The sequence below is a fragment of the Hyperolius riggenbachi genome, chromosome 3 (assembly GCF_040937935.1).
Source record: "Hyperolius riggenbachi isolate aHypRig1 chromosome 3, aHypRig1.pri, whole genome shotgun sequence".
Lineage (NCBI taxonomy): Eukaryota > Metazoa > Chordata > Amphibia > Anura > Hyperoliidae > Hyperolius > Hyperolius riggenbachi.
Window position 1 is genome coordinate 386,574,614 of NC_090648.1, and position 25,788 is coordinate 386,600,401.

At 45.9% G+C, this 25,788-nt stretch overlaps 1 protein-coding gene and 1 long non-coding RNA gene across 6 annotated transcripts in view; one reads left to right on the forward strand and one right to left on the reverse strand.

Moving 5' to 3' along the window:
* The window catches only part of DOCK2 (dedicator of cytokinesis 2), a 566,587-nt gene that overhangs the window by 206,352 nt on the left and 334,447 nt on the right, over positions 1-25,788 (forward strand). For all 5 annotated transcript variants that reach the window (XM_068277405.1, XM_068277401.1, XM_068277402.1 and 2 more), the window contains 2 exons: positions 8,251-8,385; positions 14,543-14,651. In XM_068277405.1, the coding sequence (XP_068133506.1) occupies positions 8,251-8,385; positions 14,543-14,651 (244 nt within the window). The remainder of the gene's footprint in view (positions 1-8,250; positions 8,386-14,542; positions 14,652-25,788) is intronic.
* The window catches only part of LOC137564071 (uncharacterized), a 147,761-nt gene that overhangs the window by 58,202 nt on the left and 63,771 nt on the right, over positions 1-25,788 (reverse strand). The window lies entirely within an intron of this gene.

A 25,788-nucleotide genomic window follows, 5' to 3' on the forward strand; every position in this document is an offset into this window, starting at 1 on the left:
CAGTAAGTATGGAAAGATGCATATCATTTTAAAGCTCTCTTTCTTCTCTTCCCAATAATATATAAACCGCCGCCCTATGCCTTTTAGTTTTCACTATTTTCGCGATCAAAATCGCGGCCACGGCAATTTCAATCGCGACAATAGCAAAAAATAAAAGGCGTAGGGTGGCAGTTTATCTTTCATTGAAAAGAGGAGAAAGAGAGCTTCAAAATGATATGCATCTTTCCATAGTTACATTGTATTACACAGGACGACTTTTCTCCAAAGTCGGCAGCTTGATTCAGCACAATGCAATGAAATAAGGAACCCAGGGGCATATAACTACAAACATCATGCTGGTAGGTGTGAGGATGTAATTAATTAGTTGTGGGTATGCTTAAAGGCATACCCACAGGCACTGCTCTGAGTCCCTTTAAGGCCTCTGCCTCTGACACAGGAGACCAGGGTTCGAATCTCGGCTCTGCCTGTTCAGTAAGCCAGCACCTATTCAGTAGGAGACCTTAGGCAAGCCTCTCTAACACTGCTACTGCCTATAGGGCGCCTCCTCTTGGCTGCAGCTCTGGCGCTTTGAGTCCACCAGGAGAAAAGCGCGATATAAATGTTATTTGTCTTGTCTTGTCAAATGATGCCGTGCGCTGCTGATTGTCTTCAGAGCCAGGCTCTCCTCCTAGGTCCCCCTCCTGCTACTTTGCATTATGCCGCTGCCCACTCCTCCCTCCCTTCCCACAGAGAACCACAGCTGCAGCAAGAATGATAGCAGCAGATGGCAAACGCTCACTCACCTATCCATGATCCAAGCAATAGAGATCCCGTCATCTGAAACCCATCTGTCTCTTCTACAGTGCAGCCGCTTGCTCTGACCTTCCTGATTCTCAGATCAGACAGGAAGTAGCAAGTAGTAATAGTAGTAGTAACAGAGCGGCAGCACTTTAGAGGAGACAGATGGGCTCCGGATGACGGGACCTCTATTGCTTGGATCGCAATAGGTGAATATGAGTCATCTGGTGCTGTCATTCTCCCCCGCTGCGGCTGCCTTCTCTACTGGACTATCGTATTCACTGGGATGAAGGCTGCATGGTGGCTGTCTAGTTTGGGAGGAAATCTGTTGTTCGGTGGTGGGGGTGGTTATGTAATTCTGTCTGGGGAATGGCTTCCGGTTTGGCGGTGTCCAGAGCTTTCTGCTATTGCCAGGCTGGAGATGCAGGGGGAAAGTGCTGCTGCTGTGATATCTGGCGCACTCTTCACAGGGGTGCCCCAGCCCCTGAGTGCAAATGTCCCAGACATTCATCTTTCATTCTACATTTTGCCGCTGCTATTCCCTGCATTGTGCACCCACAGAAGAAAGTGGGCTGTTGCCTATAGCAACCAGTAGCTCGGCTGCCCCGGTGTGTGTGGCATGTTGCTGTGGCTGTGCAGCTGCATCTTCTGATTCTATTACGACATGATGGGGGGGCCCAAATCAGTTACTTTGCTTAGGGCCCCATTTAGCCTGAATCAGGCTCTGGCACTGCCTGCAGTGTGTTACGATGCCATAACCCCTTATACCGCAACACTCTGGCCACACTGTGAACATTGCATAGGTGATGCACTGCAAGCTTGCTTACAAATAGAGATGGCCCGAACCTCCGATTTTCGGTTTGCGAACTTCCACAAAAGTTCGGTTCACGCGAACTTTCATGAACCGCAATAGACTTCAATGGGGAGGCGAACTTTGAAAACTAGAAACACTTATGCTGGCCAGAAAAGTGATGGAAAATATGTTTCAAGGGGTCTAACACTTGGAGGGGGACATGGCAGAGTGGGATAGACGCCAAAAGTCCCGTGGGAATAATCTGGATTTGACGCAAAGCAGCGTTTTAAGGGCAGAAATCACATTGAATGCTCAATTGCAGGCCTAAAGTGCTTTAAAACATCTTGCATGTGTATACATCAATCAGGGAGTGTAATTAGAGTACTGCTTCACACTGACACACCAAACTCACTGTGTAACGCACCGCAAATAGCTGTTTGTGTTGTGACGGCCGTGCTGGACTGGTGCGCACCATGGTGAGAGTGCAGGCCGTGGCGGTTTTCAAGCCCATATGGTCGCCGGGCTGTGGTAGCTCAATGATAGAACAACAGTGACTGTCCAGCTGATCAAATTTGGTCTGTCCACAATGAAGCAACAACCTTCTTATCTTGCACCCCCCCCCCCCCGAGACACTTATATAGCCGACGGTCAATGCTTCATTGTGATACGCAAGCCCCTTCACCGCGGCAAGGTAATGATCATGAAGGGGAATCGGCACATGTACATGCCTTTTGTTTTGTTGTTGCAGCTGCAGTGCAGCCAGAAAAATTTGGCAGGCATGTACACGCACCAGAAAAATTATTATAGTGGCCACTGCTAGCAGCGGCCTTAAAAATTCAGGAATCCACCTGGAGTCCTGGACCCTGTTGGTGGTGGCGGAGAAGGCAGTCAAGCGGCCTGCGGGCAGAGGTGCTGCGTGGGGAGCGACTTAGTCTTGGGGCAGGCAGTCACACGGTGAGCAGGCAGAGATGCTGTGTGTGGGGACTGACTTAGTCTTGGGGCGGGTAGTAGCCCTCCGGGATCCATGCCTCATTCATTTTGATAAAGGTGAGGTACTGAACACTTTGTGACTTAGGTGACTTCTCTTCTCAGTGACAATGCCTCCAGCTGCGCTGAATGTCCTTTCTGACAGGACGCTTGAGGCAGGGCAAGACATAAGTTGGATGGCAAATTGGGACAGCTCTGGCCACAGGTCAAGCCTGCACACCCAGTAGTCCAAGGGTTCATCGCTGCTCACAGTGTCTACATCCACACTCAAAGGGAACCAGAGGCGAAGGGTAGTTGAAAAATTAAAAAAGAGTTTATACATACCTGGGGCTTCTTCCAGCCCCATAAGCCTGGATCGCTTCCACGCCGCCATCCTCCGCTGCCTCTATCGCCGATACCGGCCCCGTCACTTCCACCGGATGTGACCAGTTGTACGCATGCACAGGGGCTCCCTCCGGATTTGTACGCATGCACCTGCGCATTTTGGAGGGAGCGCACTGCGCTTGCGTCGAATGGCTCGACTGGCCGAAATTACAGGATCCGGTACTGGCGGACAGAGACAGCGGAGCACGGCAGCCTGTGAGCGATCCAGGCTGATGGGGCTGGAGGAAGCCCCAGGTATGTAAAAATTTAGTATCATCTTCATCTCTGGGTCTATTTAAGGCCAGGTAGTCGGCTACCTGTCGGTCCAGGCGTTGGTGGAGGGTGGATCCGGAAGGGCTAAGGCGAGGCGTTTGACTAAAGAATGTACGCATGTCCGGCATCACCATGAGATCGCTGGAGTGTCCTGTCCTTGCCTGTGTGGACATGGGAGAAGGATTACTGGCAGTGGTACCTTTATTGCGTTGTGCTGTGACATCACCCTTAAATGCATTGTAAGGCATAGTTGCCAGCTTGTTCTGCAAGTGCTGCATCCTTTCTGCCTTCAGGTGAGTTGGTAACATGTCCACCACTTTGTGCCTAAAGAGGGTCTAGTAGCGTGGCCACCCAGTAATTATCATTCCCCTTGAGTTTTTTTAGTCCAGACGTACTATCCATCTCCTCTTGCTCTTCCTCAGTGACGTCAGGTAAGTCCTCCTCCTCCCCCCAGCCACGAACAATACCACAGGAAGGTTGAGCAGCACAAGCCCCCTTCGATGCCTGTTGCAGTTGTTCTTCTGCTGCTGCCTCCTCCTCCTCCTCCAAAGAAACACCTTCCTCATCATTTGAGTCTTGCTCCTCTTTCCTACACGACTCTTCCTCCTCCCCCCTCTGTGCTGCCGCAGGTGTTGAGGAAACATCTGGTTCTGATGAGAATTTATCCCACAACATTTCCTCCCGTATTTATTCCTGTTCACGCTCCTCCACAGCTTGATCCACCACTCTACGCATGGCACACTCCAGGAAGTAAGCGTACGGGATCAAGTCGCTGATGGTGCCTTCACTGCGACTCACCAGGTTGGTCACCTCCTCAAATAGCTGCATGAGCCTGCATGCATTTTGCATGAGTGTCCAGGTGTTGGGCCAGAACATCCCCATCTCCCCAGACTGTGTCCTTCTACTGTAGTTATAGAGGAACTGGGTGATGGCTTGCTCCTGTTCTAGCAGGCGAGAGAACATAAGGAGGTTCGAATTCCAGCGAGTCGGGCTATCGCATATCAGGCGTCTCACCAGCAACTTATTTCTCCGCTGAATATTGGCAAATCGTGCCATGGCCATGTAAGACCGCCTGAAATGCTCACACAACTTCCTGGCCTGCTTCAGGACATCCTCTAAGCCTGGGTACTTTGCCACAAATCTTTCAATTACTAGATTCAGCACATGTGCCATGCAGGGTACATGTGTCAGCCTTCCCAAATTCAAAGCAGAAATGAGATTGCTGCCGTTGTCACACACCACGTTGCCGATCTCCAGCTGGTGCGGGGTCAGCCACTGATCCACCTGTTTGTTAAGAGCAGCCAGGAGAGCTGGTCCAGTGTGACTTTCTGCTTTGAGGCAAGACATGTCTAAGATGGCGTGACATTGTCGTACCTGGCATGCAGCATAGGCCCTGGGGAGCTGGGGCTGTGTAGCTGGAGAGGAGATCACAGCACCAGTAGAGTTGAACTGCCACTCAGCCAAGGAGGAGGAGGATGACGACAGCGAAGAGGATGTAGCAGGTGGAGAGGAGGTGGCAGGAGTCCTTCCTGCAAGCCGTGGAGGTGTCACACGTTGGTCCGCTGCACAGCCACGTACTCCCTGCTTGCCATCGATCACCAGGTTGACCCAATGGGTTGTGTAAGTAATGTACCTGCCCTGACCGTGCTTGGCAGACCAGGCATCCGTGGTCAGGTGGACCCTTGACCCAACACTGTGTGCCAGAGATGACACCACTTGCCTCTCAACTTCACGGTACAGTTTGGGTATCGCCTTTTTAGAGAAATAATTGCGACCTGGTATCTTCCACTGCGGTGTCCCAATGTCCACAAATTTACAGAAGGCTTCAGAGTCAGCTGGTGAGCTAACAGTTCCGGCTAGCCAACTGCCAGATGCCGGGAAAGGGGGTGACTGGCAGAAATTGGCTTCTTCCGCTCAAAGTTTTCCTTCACAGACACCTGGCTGCTGTGAGCAGAGGAGCAGGAACCGCTCAAGGTCAGAGGCGGAGTGGAGGAGGGTGGCTGTGAAGGTGCAAGGGAGAAAGCGGCTGAAGATGCTGCACTTGAAGGAGGAAGAGGAGAAGGAGGTGGCTTTTCTTTTGTGTGCTGCTTTTCCTCTGGTGCTCTTCCCATTGCAGTTTGTGCGTTTTCTCCATGTGCCTTCGTAAGGCAGTTGTACCTACGTGGGTGTTGGCTTTTCCACGGCTCAAGAGATGCAGAGAGTTGGCATTGCTCTGATCTACGGCAAACACATTAAAAAATTCCAAACTGCTGAGCCCCCCTGGGGTGATGGCACTATGGTTGCATCAGCAGCTGACGTTGAAGGGCTTGTTGGCTGGCTGTCCATAGGTGGTGATACATGGCGCTAGACACTGCCACCAGCTGTTTCTGATGACGAGCTCCCCCTGCTTCTTTCAGGAACTCGTCTCCTCCTACTCCTCTCTGATTCCCCCTCTGAACTATCCCCCGTTCATCTCCTCTATTGGGAACATACGTGGCATCCGTATCATCGTCATCATCATCATAATCATCCTGCCCAGCTTCGCTTGCCTCAGACACCTCCAAAACTGCACCAACAGCAGGTACTTCATCATGCTCCTCCTCACACGTTACATCCATAGTGTCACCATGACCTAACTGTGCCATATGAGGTGGTGTAACTTGCTTAGCGCCTTCATCTGGTTGTAACAATAATGGCTGTGCATCAGTGATTTCCCCACCAAATAACTCCTGCGAACTGTCAAATGCAGTGGATGTGGTGCTTGTAGTAGCGCTGGTGGCTGCGGAAGATGAGGTGTTCTGTGTTTAATAGTCAACCACGTCCTGACAATCTTGGGAGTTGATGGGACGTGCCTTCTTCTGAGCACTGTACTTTGGTCCAGGGCCACTCGAAATCACATCAGCACGACCTCACACAGATCTGCTGTGTGGCCTTTCTCTATCTCTGCCTCTACTTCTGCCTCTACCTGTTTTGTCTGTTTTGTCCATATCGGGGGGGGGATGAAGTGAAAGGTATGCACTGACTTGACTAATACAATGTGCAGTCATACAGTTGCTGTTAACAGGTATGCACGGAGTGGTATATCACACTGCGTGCACTCACATAGGTAGGGGGTGCACTGAAAACAACAGTAGGTATATGCAGTGATGGGTATTACAAATGTGCACCTGTCACACACACACAGGTACCGAGCAGGTACAGTGACACTGAGTGTGCTCACGTAGATAGGTGGGTGCACTGAAGTGAACAACAGGTAGGTATATGCAGTGATGGGTATTACAATGTGCACCTGTCACACACGGACAGGTACCGGACAGGCACAGTGACACTGCGTGCGCTCACGTAGGTAGGTGGGTGCACTGTGAATAACAGGTAGGTATATGCAAGGATGGGTATTATGATGTGCACCTGTCACACACAGACAGGTACTGGACAGGTACAGTGACACTGCGTGCGCTCAGGTGAGTGGGTGGGTGCACTGGAAACAACAGGTAGGTATATGCAGTGATGGGTATTACAAATGTGCACCTGTCACACACACACAGGTACCGAGCAGGTACAGTGACACTGTGTGCACTCACATAGGTAGGTGGGTGCCCTGAAGTGAACAACAGGTAGGTATATGCAGTGCTGGGTATTACAATGTGCACCTGTCACACACGGACAGGTACCGGACAGGCACAGTGACACTGCGTGCGCTCACGTAGGTAGGTGGGTGCACTGTGAACAACAGGTAGGTATATGCAGTGATGGGTATTACAATGTGCACCTGTCACACACAGACAGGTACCGAACAGGTACAGTGACACTGCATGCGCTCACGTAGGTAGGTGGGTGCACTGAAGTAAACAACAGGTAGTATGTATATGCAGTGATGGGTATTATACTGTGCACCTGGCACAGCAGTAATTATGCCACCAAGGGGCCAAAGGCCAGCTGCGACTGATTAACAGGGCTGTATATAATGCAAGTGGGCCACACACAAAAAAAAAAAATAGATCACAAGAACAAGATTAGCTCTCAAAAGAGCTGTTGAGGGGTGCTTTTTTAGCAATAAGAATCAGCAAGGAGCAAGCTAAGAAGCCTACAAGAGCTTAACTAAGCTTTCCCTATGTGAGTCTGCACAGCAGCTCTCCCTTCTCTAATTAATGCAGGCACATGAGTGAGTGAAAAGCCTGACGCTGTCTGCCTTTTATAAGGGGGGTAGTGGCTCCAGGAGGGAGTGTAGCCTGATTGGCTACAATGTGCCTGCTGACTGTGATGTAGAGGGTCAAAGTTGACCCTCATGATGCACTATGGGGGCAAACCGAACTTCCGGAAAAGTTTGCGGTTCTCCGTGATCGCGAACCCCGGAAGTTCTCCGGGAACCGTTCGCTGGCGAACCGTTCGGGCCATCTCTAGTTACAAAGCGGCCATTGTGCCACACAACTGTAAATTTGGCCTAAATTGAATGTGACTGACTTGCTTCAATTGATAGTTCTATTACTATTGTAATTAAGGTATGTTTTCGGAATAGGAGGTTAGCTAGTTAGGGAACAACAACAAAACAATTTCCAAGAAATTGAGTTTTTTGTATGAACAGTTTCTCTATTTATTCTTCATTCAAAATATTTTCAAAGTTGCGGACAAGGCGTATGGATACAAGTTCAGAGTTCCAATTCACATAAAGGACTGCCTGACACGTGTTTTACGGCCAAAAGCCACTTCCTCAGAGGCACACTGTATACAAACATCACATTTTTCATTTCAAACAATATAAAAAAACACAAAACCCAACCCACTCACACCTGTCCATATCAAAACTAGGAGTCCACAGATTCTAACACAGATTCTAATACATTAATGAAGACACTGAAGTACAGTGGCCAGTATAGGCTTATGAGAAAATAGACAAAGTATACAGATTTAATTAAGCAACACAGAGCAAATGGGTCAGTAGGAGAAAAAAATACACAGGTGAGGCATAACTTTAGCTCATAAATCTATTATTTTCTTTATTTCATATGGATTTGTTGTAGTGATTAAAAATTCTTTTAGGAAGAAAAATGTGACAGTAATATGGAATATTTTCTTCACAGAAAACTTATGACTGTTCTGAAGAAATATTTAGATATTTCCAGCAGAGGAGAGCAGTGTGAGCCTATTTTAAGGACTTTGAAGGCACTGGAATATGTGTTCAAGTTCATTGTTCGATCAAGAACATTATTTGCACAGTAAGCATTTAAAATAAATACATAACTGATTGGTATTTTTGTATTGTGATGCTATGAAGTTATCACATTTTGCTCCGTGATATCATCCTTTGCAATTTTTTGATTTTCATAACTTCAACATACATGAAAGTGAAACTCCACTACTGATGGGGAAATGGTAATCCCTTAAAGTGGATCCGAGGTGAACTTTTACTCATTGCATAATTGTGTTCCTTTCCTATTGTTTATAGGGCATTCCTCAAGCCAAATACTTTTTTGTTTTTGTTTTAATACTCTAATTCCCTATAAACTAAATAAAAAACACCCACAGGTTTTCAGAGAGCCTTGGCAGTAGCAAGGGCTCATGTGAGCTCAGTCTGGGCAGGAGGAGGAGGAGGTGTTACTAGCCATTGATTTCAGAGGCAGAGGGGAGAAGGGAGGAGGAGGGGGGATTAGGTTTTTTTGCTCAAGATACAGATAAGCCTGCCTCTGTGTAATGTTTACAAACAACATGGCTGCTGTCATTGTATCACAGGAAAAAATAATAATTTTCTATTAAAGCTGTTTGCTGCTAGATTTGCTGTGTAAACTATCTAAACTTTAGATAAGATATATAGACAAGTTACTTGTTATAGATATTTTTTCATCTCGGATCCGCTTTAAGTCCTGCTCAATATATTGAAGGGATTTGAGGCTTATTCCTACTGCAATCTGTACCATTTTTATGCATGTTTTTTTTTCCATGTTAATATATATATTTTGTTAGTGGCTTGTATTTTAAGGCCCCTTTTACACTGTTGTGGTGCGATTGTTAGACGATTGCAACACAATGTTCACAAGTCACACTGTGGCCTATAGCTGCAGTGTAAATCAGTGAGGCATACTTTCTAGTGAATAGCTGCAATGCTATAAATGTGATAGCCCCCACAGGGCTATCACTACTTCTGCAACAAGGATGCAGTGGTTTTAGGTGATGTAACTTACTGCTTTAACCACCCTGGCGTTCTATTAAGATCGCCAGGGCGGCTGCAGGAGGGTTTTTTTTTAAATAAAAAAAAAACTATTTCATGCAGCCAACTGAAAGTTGGCTGCATGAAAGCCCACTAGAGGGCACTCCGGAGGCGTTCTTCCGATCGCCTCCGGCGCCCAGAATAAACAAGGAAGGCCGCAATGAGCGGCCTTCCTTGTTTTGCTTACATCTTCGCCATAGCGACGAGCGGAGTGACGTCATGGACGTCAGCCGACGTCCTGACGTCAGCCGCCTCCGATCCAGCCCTTAGCGCTGGCCGGAACTTTTTGTTCCGGCTACGCTGGGCTCAGGCGGCTGGGGGGACCCTCTTTCGCCACTGCTCGCGGCGGATCGCCGCAGAGCGGCGGCGATCGGGCAGCACACGCGGCTGGCAAAGTGCCGGCTGCGTGTGCTGCTCTTTATTTGATGAAAATCGGCCCAGCAGGGCCTGAGCGGCAGCCTCCGGCGGTGATGGACGAGCTGAGCTCGTCCATACCGCCCGGCTGGTTAAAGAGACTCTGAAGCGAGAATAATTCTCGCTTCAGAGCTCATGGTTAGCAGGGGCACGTGTGCCCCTGCTAAACCGCCGCTATAGCGCCGTTAAACGGGGGTCCCTTCACCCCCAAACCCCCCACTGCGACACTTGGTCGCAGACTTGGTCGCTCCTGGAGGCAGGGCTAACGGCTGCAGCCCTGCCTCCAGTCGCGTCTATCAGCGGCGCATCGCCGCCTCTCCCCCGCCCCTCTCACTGAAGGAAGACTGAGAGGGGCGGGGGAGAGGCGGAGATATGCGCTGACAGACGCGCGTGGGGCAGGGCTGCGGCGGTTAGCCCTGCCCCAACCAGGAAGAGATCCCCGGCTGCTCGGAGGGGATTTGTGAGGTGAGGGACCCCCGTTAAGCCGCGGGATAGCGGCGGTTTAGCAGGGGCACACGTGCCCCTGCTATCTATGAGGTCTGAAGCGAGATTTATTCTCGCTTCAGACTCTCTTTAAGTGCAAAAGGGGCCTGATGCTCTATCTATAGCACTAAAATTAATGTGTTTTCAAGGAAAATGCATGAATGAGTATGTTTAAAAACTGCACTGCGTGTGCACGCTTGGATGGGAACTCTATTTAGTATTTACTCATGTATCTTTACATTTTCTATCATTTTTCCTTTTTATTTATTGACACCCCCCTCCCCCCATGGGTGGTGTATGTCCCTTTAGATGCTTGCACATGTGAGAACAATATTAGCTATGAATAAGGAGTAGGCAGTGCTCCAATACAGGTGAGCTACATTTTATCTTTTGCAATAAAGATTGGACAACTTAATTTTGCATTTTACAGTAATAATAACAAGCTAACACATCATTGCTTTCCTGCGGTTCAGGAGGTGTGTTTAGATATCAGGAACAAGAAAGAGATAATGTACATATTCATCAGTGATGCATTGTGGGACCTCTCAAAGCTTACTCCATCCTGATTAATCACATACACCTTCTGTTTTAAGAAGGCAAACTTTTGTTTTGCATAGCATTTTAGTAAGGAAGCTTTTTGATCTCTTTCAGTCCCTTACACACTCCTAGAAGTTTTGATTCACCATGAGCTTGCTGGGCAATCTTTAAACCCTGCAATTCATCACTAGAGATGGCTCGAACCTCAGATTTTCTGCTCGCGAACCTCGAACGCGAACTTCCGCAAGAGTTTGCGAACCGGCGAACTCGGCGAACCGCAATAGACTTCAATGGGCAGGCGAACTTGAAAAGCTACAAACACTGTCTCTGGCCACAAAAGTGATGGAAAAGATGTTTCAAGGGGTCTAACACCTGGAGGGGGGCATGGCGGAGTGGGATACATGCCCAAAGTCCCGGGGAAAATTACGGATTTGACGCAGTGCAGGGTTTTAAGGGCAGAAATCACATTGCATTCCTAAATTGGAGGCATAAAGTGCTTGAAAACATCTTGTGTGTGTAGACATGGATCAGCAGGTAGTGTAAGTAGTGTACTGCTTCACACTGACAGACCAAACTCACTGTGTAATGCACCGCAAACAGCTGTTTGTGTAGTGATGGCCGTGCTGCTGGACTGGTGCGCACGATGGTGAGAGTGCAGACGATGGTGGTTTTCAAGTACATATGGTTGGGCTGAGGTAGCTCAATGACAGAACAACAGTGACTGTCCAGCTGATCGAATTTGGTCTGTCCACAATGAAGCAATGACCTTATTGTCTTGGGTGTACCCCCAACACACTCATATACTGTATGTCATTGCTTCATTGTGATATGCAAGCCCCTTCACCGCGGCAAAGTAACAATCATGAAGGGGAATTGACACATGTACATGCCTTTTGTTTTGTTGTTGCTGCCGCAGTGCAGCCAGAAAAATTAGGCATGTACACGCATCAGAAAAATTATTATTTTTGTTAGCAGGCAGAGATGCTGTGTGCGGGGACTGACTTAGTCTTCGGGCAGGCAGTAGCCCTCTGGGATCCATGTCTCATTCATTTTGATAAAGGTGAGGTACTGAACACTTTTTTGACCTAGGCGACTTCTCTTCCCACTGACAATGCCTCCAGCTGTGCTTAAGGTGCTTTCTGACAGGACGCTTGAGGCAGGGCAAGCCAGAAGTTGGATGGCAAATTGTGACAGCTCTGGCCACCGGTCAAGCCTGTGCACCTAGTAGTCCAGGGGTTCATCGCTGCTCAGAGTGTCTATATCCACACTTAAGGCAAGGTAGTCGGCTACATGCCGGTCGAGGCATTGGTGGAGGGTGGATCTGGAAGGGCTACGGCGAGGCACTGGACTGAAGAAGGCCTGTATGTCCGACATCACAATGAGATTGCTAGAGCATCCTCTCTTTGCCTGCGTGGACATGGGATGAGGAGGAAGATTACTGGCAGTGGCACCTTTATTCCATTGTGCTGTGACATCACCCTTAAACGCAGTGTAAAGCATACTTGCCAGCTTGTTGTGCAAGTGCTGCATCCTTTCTGCCTTCTGATAATTTGGTAACATCTCCGCCACTTTGTGCTTATACCGAGGGTCTTGTTGCCACCTAATACAGGTCATTCCCCTTGAGTTTTTTAATACGGGGATTCCTCAACAGACTGGACAGCATGAAAGACCCCATCTGCACAAAGTCAGATGCCAACCTACTAGCCATCTCCTCTTGCTCTTCCTCAGTGATGTCAGGTAAGGTCTCCTCCTCCTCCAGCCATGAATAATACCACGGGAAAGGTGAGCAGCACAAGCCCCCTGCGATGCCTGCTGCAGTTGTTCTTCCGCCTCCTCCTCAAAAAAATCATCTTCCTCCTCTGACTCCTCTTCCCCAGATGACTCCTCCTCCTCCTACCCCCTCCTCTGTGCTGCCGCAGGTGTTGATGACAAATCTGGTGCTGGTCTTGATGTTTCCAACAACTCTTCCTCCTCTTCCTGTTCATGCTCCTCTACAGTTTCATCCACCACTCTACGCACGGCACGGTTCAGGAAAAGAGCATAAGGGATCAAGTCGCTGATGTCGCCTTCACTGCAAATCACCAGGTTTGTCACCCCTTCAAACGGATGCCTGCAGGCAGGCTGCATGAGTGCAGTGACACAGATGCAGTGAAATGTACTGACTGCTGGTATAATACAATGTGCAGTCGCACAGATGCAGTGAAAGGTATACACTGACTGCTGGTATAATACAATGTGCAGTCGCACAGATGCAGTGAAAGGTATACACTGACTGCTGGTATAATACAATGTGCAGTCACACAGATGCAGTGAAAGGTACTGACTGCTGGTATAATACAATGTGCAATCACACAGATGCAGTGAAAGGTATACACTGACTGTGCTGGGCCTGGCACAGTATAGCAATTAGCAAGGGCCAGCTGCGACAGACAGGGCTGTATATGCAGTGTCAGTTGCACACACACACACACACACACACACACACACACACACACACACACACACACACACACACACACACACACACACACACACACAAAAAACACATCACAAGCACATTAGCTCTCAAAAGAGCTTTTTTTGTGGTGCTTTTCAGCAACAAATATCAGCAAGGAGTAAGCTAACAAGACCTAACTAACACTTTCCCTATCTCTGCAGCAACCTCTCCCTTCTCTCACTAAAGCAGGCAGCAGACAGAGTGAGAAAATGGCCAACGCTGCTGCCTTTTATAAGAGGGGGGGCGGGGGTGCAGGAGGGAGTGCAGCCTGATTGGCTGCCATGTGTCTGCTGACTGTGATGTAGAGGGTAAAAGTTTAGCCCAATGATGTAGTATAGGGGCGGGTTGAACTCGCTATGTGTTCGCGTATCGACGCGAACGTGAACCCCCGTGGATTCGTGCAAACACGTTCGCCGGCGAACCGTTCGGGCCATCTCTATTCATCACTGTATTTATTATAAACCATTTATCAGGGAAGTAGGCTTTGATCTACCCTAAAAATACTTTTTTTTTAAAGTTCTCAGCTATTAATATAAAGAAAAATATTCCTAAACTGTCTCTAATAATTCTTTAGCGAAGGGGGTTTAGAACATGCTTGCTACTGAGGGTCATATGCTCATTGCACATAAATAAAATTGGTGCTTGATTAGCTTTGTACTGAATATGGGGGCTGTGTTCAGGGCTGGATTTACCATAAGGCACTGTAGGCATGTGCCATAGGCGCCTGATGATGGAAAGGTGGCTTACTCCCTTCCCCAAGTGCCTCCCTTCTTCCCTATGCAGAATACAGATGACAGTGTAAATGACAAGTTATTCACACAGCTCTCGGTATTACACTGACTACATCTGACTTCAGTAGGGGGCACCACTAGTTATTAAATACTGAGGTTCCTCTAGCTACCTGATACTTGGGATACTTGGGGGCACCTCTAACTACTGATTATTGAGGGTACTTCTGGCTACTTAATGTTGAGGGACACCTGTAGCTACCTATGACGGGCAAGGGAAGTAAGGGATAAGTGACAGCTGGGACAGCCAGGATGCTTGTGGTGCAGTTCTGTGGGGGTTTGTAGGTTCATGGAGGGTAAAGTCTAAAGTGCAAGGACATCTGTGCCTATAGGCTCCTGTGAGGTAAATCCCGGCCTGGTTGTGTTTATATACATTTACTGAATTGATTACCAGGATCTCAGTTTTAGTAATTCCCAGAAAAAGCATGATTTCATATCATTTCTTCCAGACTCTATGAAGGGAAGGAGCAGACTGAATTTGAGGAGTCCATGAGAAGACTTTTTGAATCTATTAATAACCTAATGAAAAGTGAACACAAAACTACAATCTTATTGCAGGTATGCACTTTTTGGTATAATTTTCCTCAAACTTAATAATGTAGTTGGAGAACAGCAACAAAAAACACATTTACATATTAGTAGAAGTTACGTCAGTAACCATCACCATGTGTCAATTACCCTTTTATGTATGAACATTTATTATACACTGCTCAAAAATATCAAACTTGGAGAGGGACCTTGGAAAACTTTTTGATAACAAGTTAAGCAACCACATTCAATGCCAAGTTACTAAAGCAAATACAATTCTAGCATGCATAAAACTGAAAGTAAAATCTCAAGAAGCTAGTATACTACTCCCTCTGTATAAATCACTTGTGAGGTCACATCTGGAGTATGGGATACAGTCTTGGACACCACACTATAGGAGGCTCATAAACATTTTACAAAAAAGACAACGATTGGTAACTAAAAGAATCATAGGTCTGGAAGGTCTCGCTTACCAAAAAAAGGATGAACAAATGTGGCTTATTTAGCTTCATATTAGCATGATCAATGTGTGGTAAAAGGACATTTTCTACTTGTGCTTCATAGTGAGAGTAGTTAAAATGTGAAATATCTTTCCACAGGAAGTAGTTATGGAAAATTGTTTACTTGCATTTAAAAAAGGTTTTGGACACAGACCACGTTCCATTTCACAGATTATAGGAGGAATAAATCACCCCTCATCTGTAGACAATTGGCTAAAGATTGCAAGAGGTGGGACATGAAGGGCCATTATTCCAATATGCTGTATTTGTATATTAAAATCTTCAGACATATTGTGTATGACATTAATGCATCAAAGGGGAAAGGGTAAGTAGAATCAATTGAAAGGAGAGACCAATTTCACCATGAATTAAAGTAAATTAGAACTAGTGGCAAAGCTACCCAGAAATAAGAGAAAAGATAAAAGAGAGATACAATTTTATTAAAAATGTCAACTCAAACAAAATAAAGGCAGACCGGTAAATAATACATGGCACACTAGTTGTGCAGACCACTTGCAATCATATCAGTGCATACCGTTACAGATAAATCAATAGATCAATAACGTTCCAGGAGTAGAGTTGGGCCGAACCTCCGATTTTAGGTTCGCGAACCGGGTTCGCGAACTTTCGCGGAAGGTTCGGTTCGCGTTAAAGTTCGCGAACCGCAATAGACTTCAATGGGGATGCGAACTTTGAAAAAAAAAAAAAATTATGCTGGCCACAAAAGTGATGGAAAAGATGTTTCAAGGGGTCTAACACCTGGAGGGGGGCATGGCGGAGTGGGATACACGCCAAAAGTCACCGGGAAAAATCTGGATTTGACGCAAAGCAGCGTTTTAAGGGCAGAAATCACATTGAATGCTAAATGACAGGCCTAAAGTGCTTTAAAACATCTTGCATGTGTATACATCAATCAGGGAGTGTAATTAAGGTACTGCTTCACACTGACACACCAAACTCCACTGAACAGAACAGGTATGCAGTGGCGGGTTCACTGAACAGAACAGGTATGCAGTGGCGGGTCCACTGAACAGGTATACAGTGGCGGGTCCACTGAACAGAACAGGTATGCAGTGGCGGGTTCACTAAACAGGTATACAGTGGCGGGTCCACTGAACAGAACAGGTATGCAGTGGTGGGTTCACAGAACAGGTATGCAGTGGCAGGATCAATGAACAGGTATGCAGTGGCAGGATCACTGAACAGGTATGCAGTGGCAGGATCAATGAACAGGTATGCAGTGGCAGGATCAATGAACAGGTATGCAGTGGCAGGATCAATGAACAGGTATGCAGTGGCAGGATCAATGAACAGGTATGCAGTGGCAGGATCAATGAACAGGTATGCAGCCAGGGACAAGCTAAGGCTAACTAATCTTTCCCTATGAGAGACTGCAGTAGCTCGCCCTACTCTAACTAATGCAGGCACACGAGTGGCCACGGCCGCCGCTGCCTGCCTATATAAGGGGGGGTGGGGCTCCAGGGGCTAGTGTAGCCTAATTGGCTACACTGGGCCTGCTGACTGTGATGTAGAGGGTCAAAGTTGACCCTCAGTGCATTATGGGGCGAACCGCAATGGGGCGAACTTTTCCGCAATAAAGTTCGCGTGCGGTACCCGCACGCGAACCACCTAGGTTCGCGCGAACCAGGTTCGCCGGCGAACCGTTCGGCCCAACTCTATCCAGGAGCACACTGAAGTAATTCTTGTCATTGAAGCCTAGAAGACCCAGAGAATTAGCTCTGGAAAATAAAAGGGATTCTCTTTGTTTCATTTCCTGCTCTACATGGGGTATTCACTATTTCCAACATTCCACCCACCATAAACTAGTGGGATTGCCCTAGTTGGCTTCCTTTACAGGGACCTTTAATTCTAGAACATCCAAACCAGATTTCTGGCTGCGGCATGATGAACTCTGAGTGATCATTGTCCCAATTGTAGGTCTTCTGCAGAAAGTCAGCACAGGTCCATTACGTGTTCTTTTGAGCAACATTTTCATCAAGGATCTGCCTAATTTCTCCCAATTATTTTTCTGATTCAATCTGACCATGAGGAAAAATCAAAAATAAACACAAATTTGTCCATTAAAAAATGTAATTCTTAGACATCAGAGAAGTCACACAGTTGAACGTCCTTATTTGTGTCCTGAGTGTGGGAAATGTTTCAGTTGGAGAGGTGATCTATGTAGATATCAGAGAAGTCACAAAGATGAGCGTCCGTAGTGTGAGTAATGTTTCAGGCAGAAAGCCGACCTTCTTGCACATCAGAGAAGTCACATAGGTGAATGTCCTTTTTTTCGTTTCAAAAATGTGGGAAATGTTTCAGCTGGCGAGGTGATGTTTGTAGACATAAATTTCTAATGGAAACATTTCCCACACTCTGTACATAAATAAGGATGCTCTCCTGTGTGATTTATCTGATGTGTAATGAGATTAGCTTTCCAAATTAAACATTTCCCACTCTAGGGACATGAATAAGGATGCAGATACACAAATCAAGTCTGGGCTCAGTCCTAGCACAACGTTTGGCACCACACGCCCTTTGTCAAGTGCTAAAGTGTGAAGCACTTGTCAAAGGGCGTGTGCCCCGAAACGTTGTAATAGTCATTATGCTGTATCATCGCTATCAATAAAGTTCAAAGCCTGGAGCATAGCTCCCACTTCAAGGGTCGAGTCCAGACTGGATTAGTGTATCTACAGTTGAAGTATTCGTGAGGCTTGACGTACCTCTCTACCAGTGTCTGTGGCTCACCACAATGGTCACACTTCTGAGACCCGCAGGTTCCCCTGTATGCGACATAAATAAGGATGCTCACCTGTGTGAATTTACCAATTTCTACGAAGATGGTATAGGTGGGAGGGGGGGTGGATCTGTAAGAGAGGGGCGTCAATGCCCTGGGGGGGGGGTTTCATGGTGGCATCTGGATGTTTCCTTTAAGAAGGAACCCCCAGATAAATGCCCCCTCGCCAGGTGAAACGAGTATAGGGGTACTACCCCTTAACCATTTCCACAAAGAGTCAAATGAAATAAAAGCATAACCACAAAAATGTCCTTTACTGTCCTTAATTAACCATAAATACTTACATTTGGTTACTCCCATAACAGTATCCTCTCAATACCTGACAAACAACAGAGAATGCCACACACGTTGAGCCCTGCCCCAATGACCGATAAACAGCGTCACACACATTGACCCCATTCCCAGCACCAGATTTACTATACTTACCATTTCAAGCCCCAGAGCACTGGCATTCTAAATTCTGCTGCAGAATGTCATTTTGCATTTTTCCTTGAAGTATTCAAAATCGATTTTATCAAAAGTTATTTTTCTCAAAACAACAATGTCTTCTAGCATGTAGAGGGGCTTTGCTATGAACCACTAAAGTGAAATGTGAGCGCAAATTTTTGCATAAAAATTTGTGGTAATATGCGAATGGCAAACAGTAGTTATTTGCCGGAAACTGTTCTCTGCTGAACATGTTCTGCCATCCCTATTTGCTAGGTATGTTAAGGAGAACATTGTAAACAAAAGAAAAATCTTTCAAAAAGACCCTGTCATTTTTAACAAAATATTTTTTAAATGCAGTTAAAAGACAGATATCTACTCATTGGTGGACATCAGAGAAGTTACACAGATGAGCGTCTTTATTTATGTCCAAAGTGTGGGAAATGTTGCAGTGGAAAGCTAATCTCATTACACATCAGAAAAGTTACACAGAAGAGCATCTTTACTTGTGTCCCAAGTGTGTGAAATGTTTCAGGCAAAAAGCTGACATTCTTGCCCATCAGAGAAGCCACATAGGTGAATGTCCTTTTTATGTGTCCTGAATGTGGGAAATCTTTAAAGGGACTCCGAGCAGTGCAGAAACTATGGAAAGATGCATATCATTTTAAAGCTCTCTTTCTCCTCTTTCCAATGATATATAAAGCGCCGCCCTACGCCTGTTAGTTTTCGCTATTGTCGCGATTGAAGTTGCCGCGGCCACAATTTCAATCGCGAAAGTAGAGAAAACTAAAAGGCGTAGGGCGATGATTTAGGTGTCGCCAGAAAGAGGAGAAAGAGAGCTTTAAAATGATATCCATCTTTCCATAGTTACTTGTATTACACAGAACGACACTTTTCCCAGTGTCAGCAGCTCTTCAGCAGAATGGAGCTGCTGACTTTAGGAAAAAGTCGCCCTGTGTAATGCAATGTAACTATGGAAAGATGGATATCATTTTAAAGCTCTCTTTCTCCTCTTTCTGGCGACACCTAAATAGTCGCCCTACACCTTTTAGTTTTCTCTATTTTTGCGATTGAAATCGCGGCCACGGCAAATTCAATCGCGAAAATAGCGAAAACTAAAAGGTGTAGGGCAGCGGTTTATATGTCATTGGAAAGAGGAGAAAGAGAGCTTTAAAACAATATGCATCTTTCCATAGTTTCTGCACTGCTCGGAGTCCCTTTAAGTTGGAGATGTGATCTTCATAGACATCAGTGAAGCCACACAGATGTGCATTCTTATTAATGTCCATAGCGTGGGAAATGTTTCAGTCGGAAAACTTATCTCATTACACATCAAGAGAAGTTACACAGGAGTGTGTCCTTATTTATGTCCAGAGTGTGAGAAATGTTTCCATCAGAAATCTATTCTTCTTACACATCAAAGAAATCACTCAGGAGAGAATCCTTATTCATGTCCCAAATGTGGGAAATATTTCCCTCATAAATCTGATTTTCTTACACATCAGAGAAGACACATTGTTGAGTGTTCTTATTCATATCTCGATTGTGGTGTACTCTCTCCTGAGCCCTTTTTAATCCCTTGTCACCCATGCAGGCTGGGATAGCCAGTGTGTGGAGCCAAGACCACGTGAGGGGCTCTGCAGCCTGAGCTATACCAGCCCACATGGTCCATGTTATGGGCAGCGTGGCCTCTGTAAGAGAGGAACTGCCAAGCCTATTCCTCTCCCTCAGAACCCTTGTACAATTAATGGAAAGGGGGCTCTTCCCCACCTCCGGTACCCAGGAGGAAGTGTTGTCGTCGATGTCCTGGGGGGGAGTCATGGTGGCATCTGGGAGTCCCCAGATACCTGCGCTCTCCCCAGCTGAAATGAGTATAGGGGTACTGATGTACCCCTTATCCATTTCCACAAAGATTTAAATGAAATAAAAACACAACCATGAATCAACCATAAATACTTACTTTTCATTACTCCCATGACAGTATCCTCAGAAAGATCTAGCGCCATATCTTCTTGATACAGAACAATGAAGAATGCCACACACGTCAATCCCTGCTTTGACATCTGACAAACAGTGTCGCACACATTGACCCTATTCCCAGCCCTGGACTTGTTATAATAAGCATATCAAGTCCCAGAGCAATGACATTCTGAATTCTGCTGCAGAATGTCATTTTTCTGACTTTAACCACTTTACCCCCAGCTGTACGGATATCTCCGTCCCTTTTTCCATCTTTTCACCCCCCGCGCTCCCGCTGCTGCCTGCGCACCCGCTCGCTCGTGCGCGCACCCCCGTGCTCATGCACGCCGACGCCCGCTCGCCCCGGAGATGAATGAACGGGAAAATCCATTCCCGCTCGTTGATCTAAGCCCTGCAATGATCCGCTGCTTCTACGAGAAGCACCACCATCATTGTGAAGCCTCATAGCACATTCCTAGCCTCATAGCACTTCCTGCAAGCGTCCGGTCGCATAAACAAAAAGTGTAGTAAAACTACATCCTAAAGCATTTTTCATATTCAAATACATTAGTTTTACACAAAAAAATTAACTCATTTCACCCCACACTCCCCAATTATTATTTTTTTTGTAATTATAAAAAAAATAAAAAAATTTACAATTAAAAAAAATACATAAATAGTTACCTTAGGGACTGAACTTTTTAAATATTTATGTCAAGACGTATAACACTGTTACTTTATAAACTATGGGCTTGTAATTGGGGATGGACGCAAAACTGAAAAAAATGCACCTTTATTTCTAAATAAAATATTGGCGCCAAACATTGTGATAGGGACATAATTTAAACGGTTTTATAACCGGGTTAAATGGGCAAATACATTTCATGGGTTTTAATTACAGTAGCATGCATTATTTAAAAACTATACTGGCCGAAAACTGAAAAATAATGCATTTTTTCCCACATTTTTTCCTATTTTCCCATTAAAACATATTTAGAATAAAATAATTCTTGGCATAATGTCCCACCTAAAGAAAGCCTAATTGGTGGTGAAAAAAACAAAATATAGTTTATTTCATTGTGATAAGTAATGATAAAGTTATAGACGAATGAATGGAAGGAGCGCTGAAAGGTGAAAATTGCTCTGGTGCTCAAGGGATAACTTCTGTGGTTTACTGCAGTATGTCTACTTCGGGCAGGACTTCTGTTCCTGCCCAGCCACGTAGATAGTCGTCAATGGCTGCGGATGGCTGCCGTTCTTTCCCGAACTCGCTCCCACCACCATACTCACTGCCACCTGTTAGAGGGGTGATGAATGAATGGGAATGCAGTTCCCATTAATAATCTAAGTCCCTGTGTCAATGATTGCCGGCATCAATGAGATGCCGCAATCATTTGTAACGTCCGAAAGTAACACATACACGCGTTACTTCCTGTTAGCGTACTTATAAAGTACACTAATAAGAAATAGTGCGCATGGACATCTTGTGGCCAAATTGTAAAATTACACCTACATTAATTTATTTTAATAAAAAGACCCATACTTACACTTAAAGGGGAACTGAAGAGAGAGGTATATGGAGGCTATCATGTTTATTTCCTTTTAATCAATACCAGTTGCCTGGCAGCCCTGCTGGTCTATTTCTCTGCATTAGTATCTGATTAAAACCAGAAACAAGCATGCAGCTAGTCTTGTCAGATTAGACTTATAAGTCTGAACCACTGAAACACCTGATCTGCTGCATGCTTGTTTAGGGGCTATGGCTAATAGTATTAGAGGCAGAGGATCAGCAGTGCTGCCAGCCAACTGGTATTGTCTAAAAGGAAATAAACATGACAGCCTCCATATACCTCTCTCTTCAGTTCCCCTTTAAAGAGTAACTGTCAGGCTGCAAAAGCTAATTTAAACCTCTATTCTCCTGTGTTAAACAGTTTAGAAGGAAGCCAAAAAGGCAATACTAAAGTTAAAAATCTCTCTTAGTTTTGATGTGTGCTGAACTGCAAGGATGTTAGACCCATGCTCTTAAGAAGCCGAGAGCCGCATACCATACAACAAAGCATTCTGGGGCCATCCCCTCGGCTGCTAGTGATAAGTTACAGGGCTCATGTAACAACAGCAGCAGCTCACAGCACTGAAAAAACTCCTGGCAGAGTACACTGCAGGAGTCCGCTATTGTTCCTAGCCACATGGCTAATTAATATTCACTGCACAGTAGTGTTTTACATTACCGATCTTTTGTGTGAGTCTAATCATCAGGAAGCAGGCAGGACATGACTACACATTTGGCTTCATAGGAGACAGACAAACATGGAACCTGCCATGAGCTGTCAGGAGCATCATTCTCTGCAAATACTATATAAAGATTCTGTGAAATCCAAACGTGCACAGCGAAATGCATATGTAATGTAAGTACAGCCAATGTTTAGCTACTGATATATGTGTTTATTTTCTCTGAGACCCTATACCTAACAGCTCCTCTTTAAAATTAACTCCTTCCCTCCCACCCTCTCCCATAGTTACCTAAATAAATTATATGCAAATAAAGAAATAATAATAATAAAAAAAATAGTTACCTTAGGGACTGAACTTGTTCAATATATTATGTCAGAAGGATATATTAATGTTATCTATGAAATGATGGGTTTGTAAATAGTGATGGATGCAAATTCGAAAAAAAATGCACCTTTAATTTCAAATAAAATATTGGCTCCATACATTGTACTAGGGAAATTCTAAACATTTTAATAACCAGGAAATACAAAAATTCTTAACAAAATGTACACACCCAAAGCCTAATTGGCATTAAAAAAAACAAGATATGGATTGTTTCATTGTGATAAGTAGTAATAAAGTTATTGGCGAATGATTGAATGGAAGGAGCACTGAAAGGTCTTGCTCTGGTACAGAAGTGGAAAAACCTCTCAGTAGTGAAGTGCTTAAAAAACATTTTTTAAGTATACAAAAATGTCTTTTTGAAAAAAAAAAAATCCAAATTTGGTGATTCTAGCATGTATGGGGGCTTTGGTATCAACCACTAAAGTCAACGTCTATTGACTTGAATGTGAACGCAAAGTTTTGATGTAAAAATTTGCAGTAAAATGCAAATAGGAAATAGTATTTATTTGCTGGAAACATGTTCTGTAATCCCTATTAAATGCAGTTAAATTACATCTACCCACCGGCAGTAAAATTTTACATATATCCCCAGGAACAGCAGTGAATTTGCTGCCAGTGTTTCCTGGCCTTTGCCAGTTATCACTGTACAGCCACAATATTGCTGTATAAGGATCCCTGGCTAATATATCTATTTTATGAACTTATAAGACTAAACTTAAAAAAATGACATGGGGTTCCCCCTTCCCAAGGCTCTTCGACCCCTTGTCATCCATGCAGACTGGTATAGCCAAAATGCAGAACCTGGACCACATAGGGCTGCACATTCTGAACTATACTCATTAACCATGGTATGGGTTGGTTTCTGAAAGAGAGTGGTGGCAAAGCCTCCCCCTCTCCCCCAAAGCCCTTAATCAATCCATGGACAATTGGCTCTTAACCATCTCCAGTCCTTTAACCTCCCTGGCAGTATGATTATTTCCAGATTTTAGGTTCTAAAAGCGGTGCAATTTTTTAGCAGGTGTTCAAACCCTAAAACCAGGAAAAAATCATACCGCAGAGAGATCTGTGGCAGCCCAGCATTTACTAACCTCCCTGGGATCCAGACGAACGACAGAGAATACATCATGCGTCAATGCCTGTCCCATGATGGAATGTGGGTCCTCTTTAACAAGGGTACTGAAGCACCGCTTACCCATTCCCACAAAGGGCCATATCCTATTGCTGAACTCACCAGTGCTAAGCACTGGCGAGTTCTTAACTTAGGCGATGGGGGCATTGCCTAATCTTATTAAACTTTAGACCCCCCAGGTGGAAAAGAACTCGCTTGGGCGATATAATCGCCCAGCTAGATCTTAACACGGTATCCAGTTACCCTTTGCATACCTCCGGGGAAACGATGCTTCCCGGCAGACTTCCCGGCAGACATGAGCGTTAGCTTAGACCCGCAAAATGCAGGTCTAAACCAGTAAACGCACATCATCGACACAGCATCTGGCACCCCGTCGGGTCACCGCACACCTTAGAAGCTCCCTACGTAGCTCTGCTGGGCACTCCTGTCATTATACAGACCGTTGCTGATCACCTGGCGCCTCTCGCCGCAAATCCGTAGCGTAATTGCAGTGTATCTACACTGTAATTACTGTCCGCATAGGAGCCCGGGCAAAGCATCTTTGAATCTGCAGCCGGGGCTCCCCATTGGTCCGCTATCTGAACCAATAAAATGGCTCAGACAGCAGACCAATGGGGAGCCCCGGCTGCAGATTCAAAGATGCTTTGCCCGGACTCCTATGCGGACAGTAATTACAGTGTAGATACACTGTAATTACGCAATGGATTTTGCGGCAAGAGGTGTCGGGTGATCAGCAGCGGTATGTACAAGGACAGGCGTGCCTGGCAGAGCTATGTGCGGGCTTCTAAGGTGTGCAGCGACCCGATGAGGAGCTCTGGGGAGTCTCCTTATTAAAGGAGATCCCCAGATGCTGCGTCGGAAGATGGTGGCGGATGTTCGGCGTGTTTGCGCTTGTGTGGGGAGTGAGGCCGTGGTGCTGAAGGACAGCACCACAGCGTAAACCTCACTCCCCATCGCCCGGTAAAAGGGAGCATCGCTCAGTCTTTCGCCTGAGTAATGCTCCCTAATGATCGGCCATCGTGCGAAAGATATGGGCAATAGGATTTGCCGGTAATCCTCGTGTGATGACAAAGTGATAAGTAGCTCACATCTGCCCAAAGAGTTAAAAGTGAACCAAAATTAACCAACACAATAAGTATTTTAACATCCTTCGTTAACCATAAATGCATGAAAGTCATACTCAGAAGTTTGTATAATTCCCTCCTGCTGTATGCGTGCCTGACAACGTCATGGCTTGCCCCTAATGAGAGGACAAGTGGTGTCCTGGGGGATATTCCCAAAGCTTCTGACCAGGGAATTTAGACAGTGTTCTATTTGAGTTGGGTCACAGGAGCGTCAGGATCAGTCAATCGTACCGATTGCTTTACCTTCCAGGAACTGTCTGTATACTGCCTGTATACTCTCGCCACATGAAGCTGGGCACCAAGAGGAACCCAGGACCCACAGCATCAGTGTAGGATTTTACAATGGGTTCAAGAATGTCATCAAGTCAAGCTTGTCAGAGGCCTGTGCAACCCTCCATGGATAATGCTCCCTACACCATCACTGATCCACCACAAAACCAGTCATGCTGAACAATGTTACAGTTTCTTAAAGGAATACTGTAGGGGGGTCGGGGGAAAATGAGTTGAACTTACCCGGGGCTTCTAATGGCCCCCCGCAGACATCCTGTGCCCATGCAGCCACTCACCGATGCTCCGGTCTCCGCCTCCAGTTCACTTCTGGAATTTCCAACTTTAA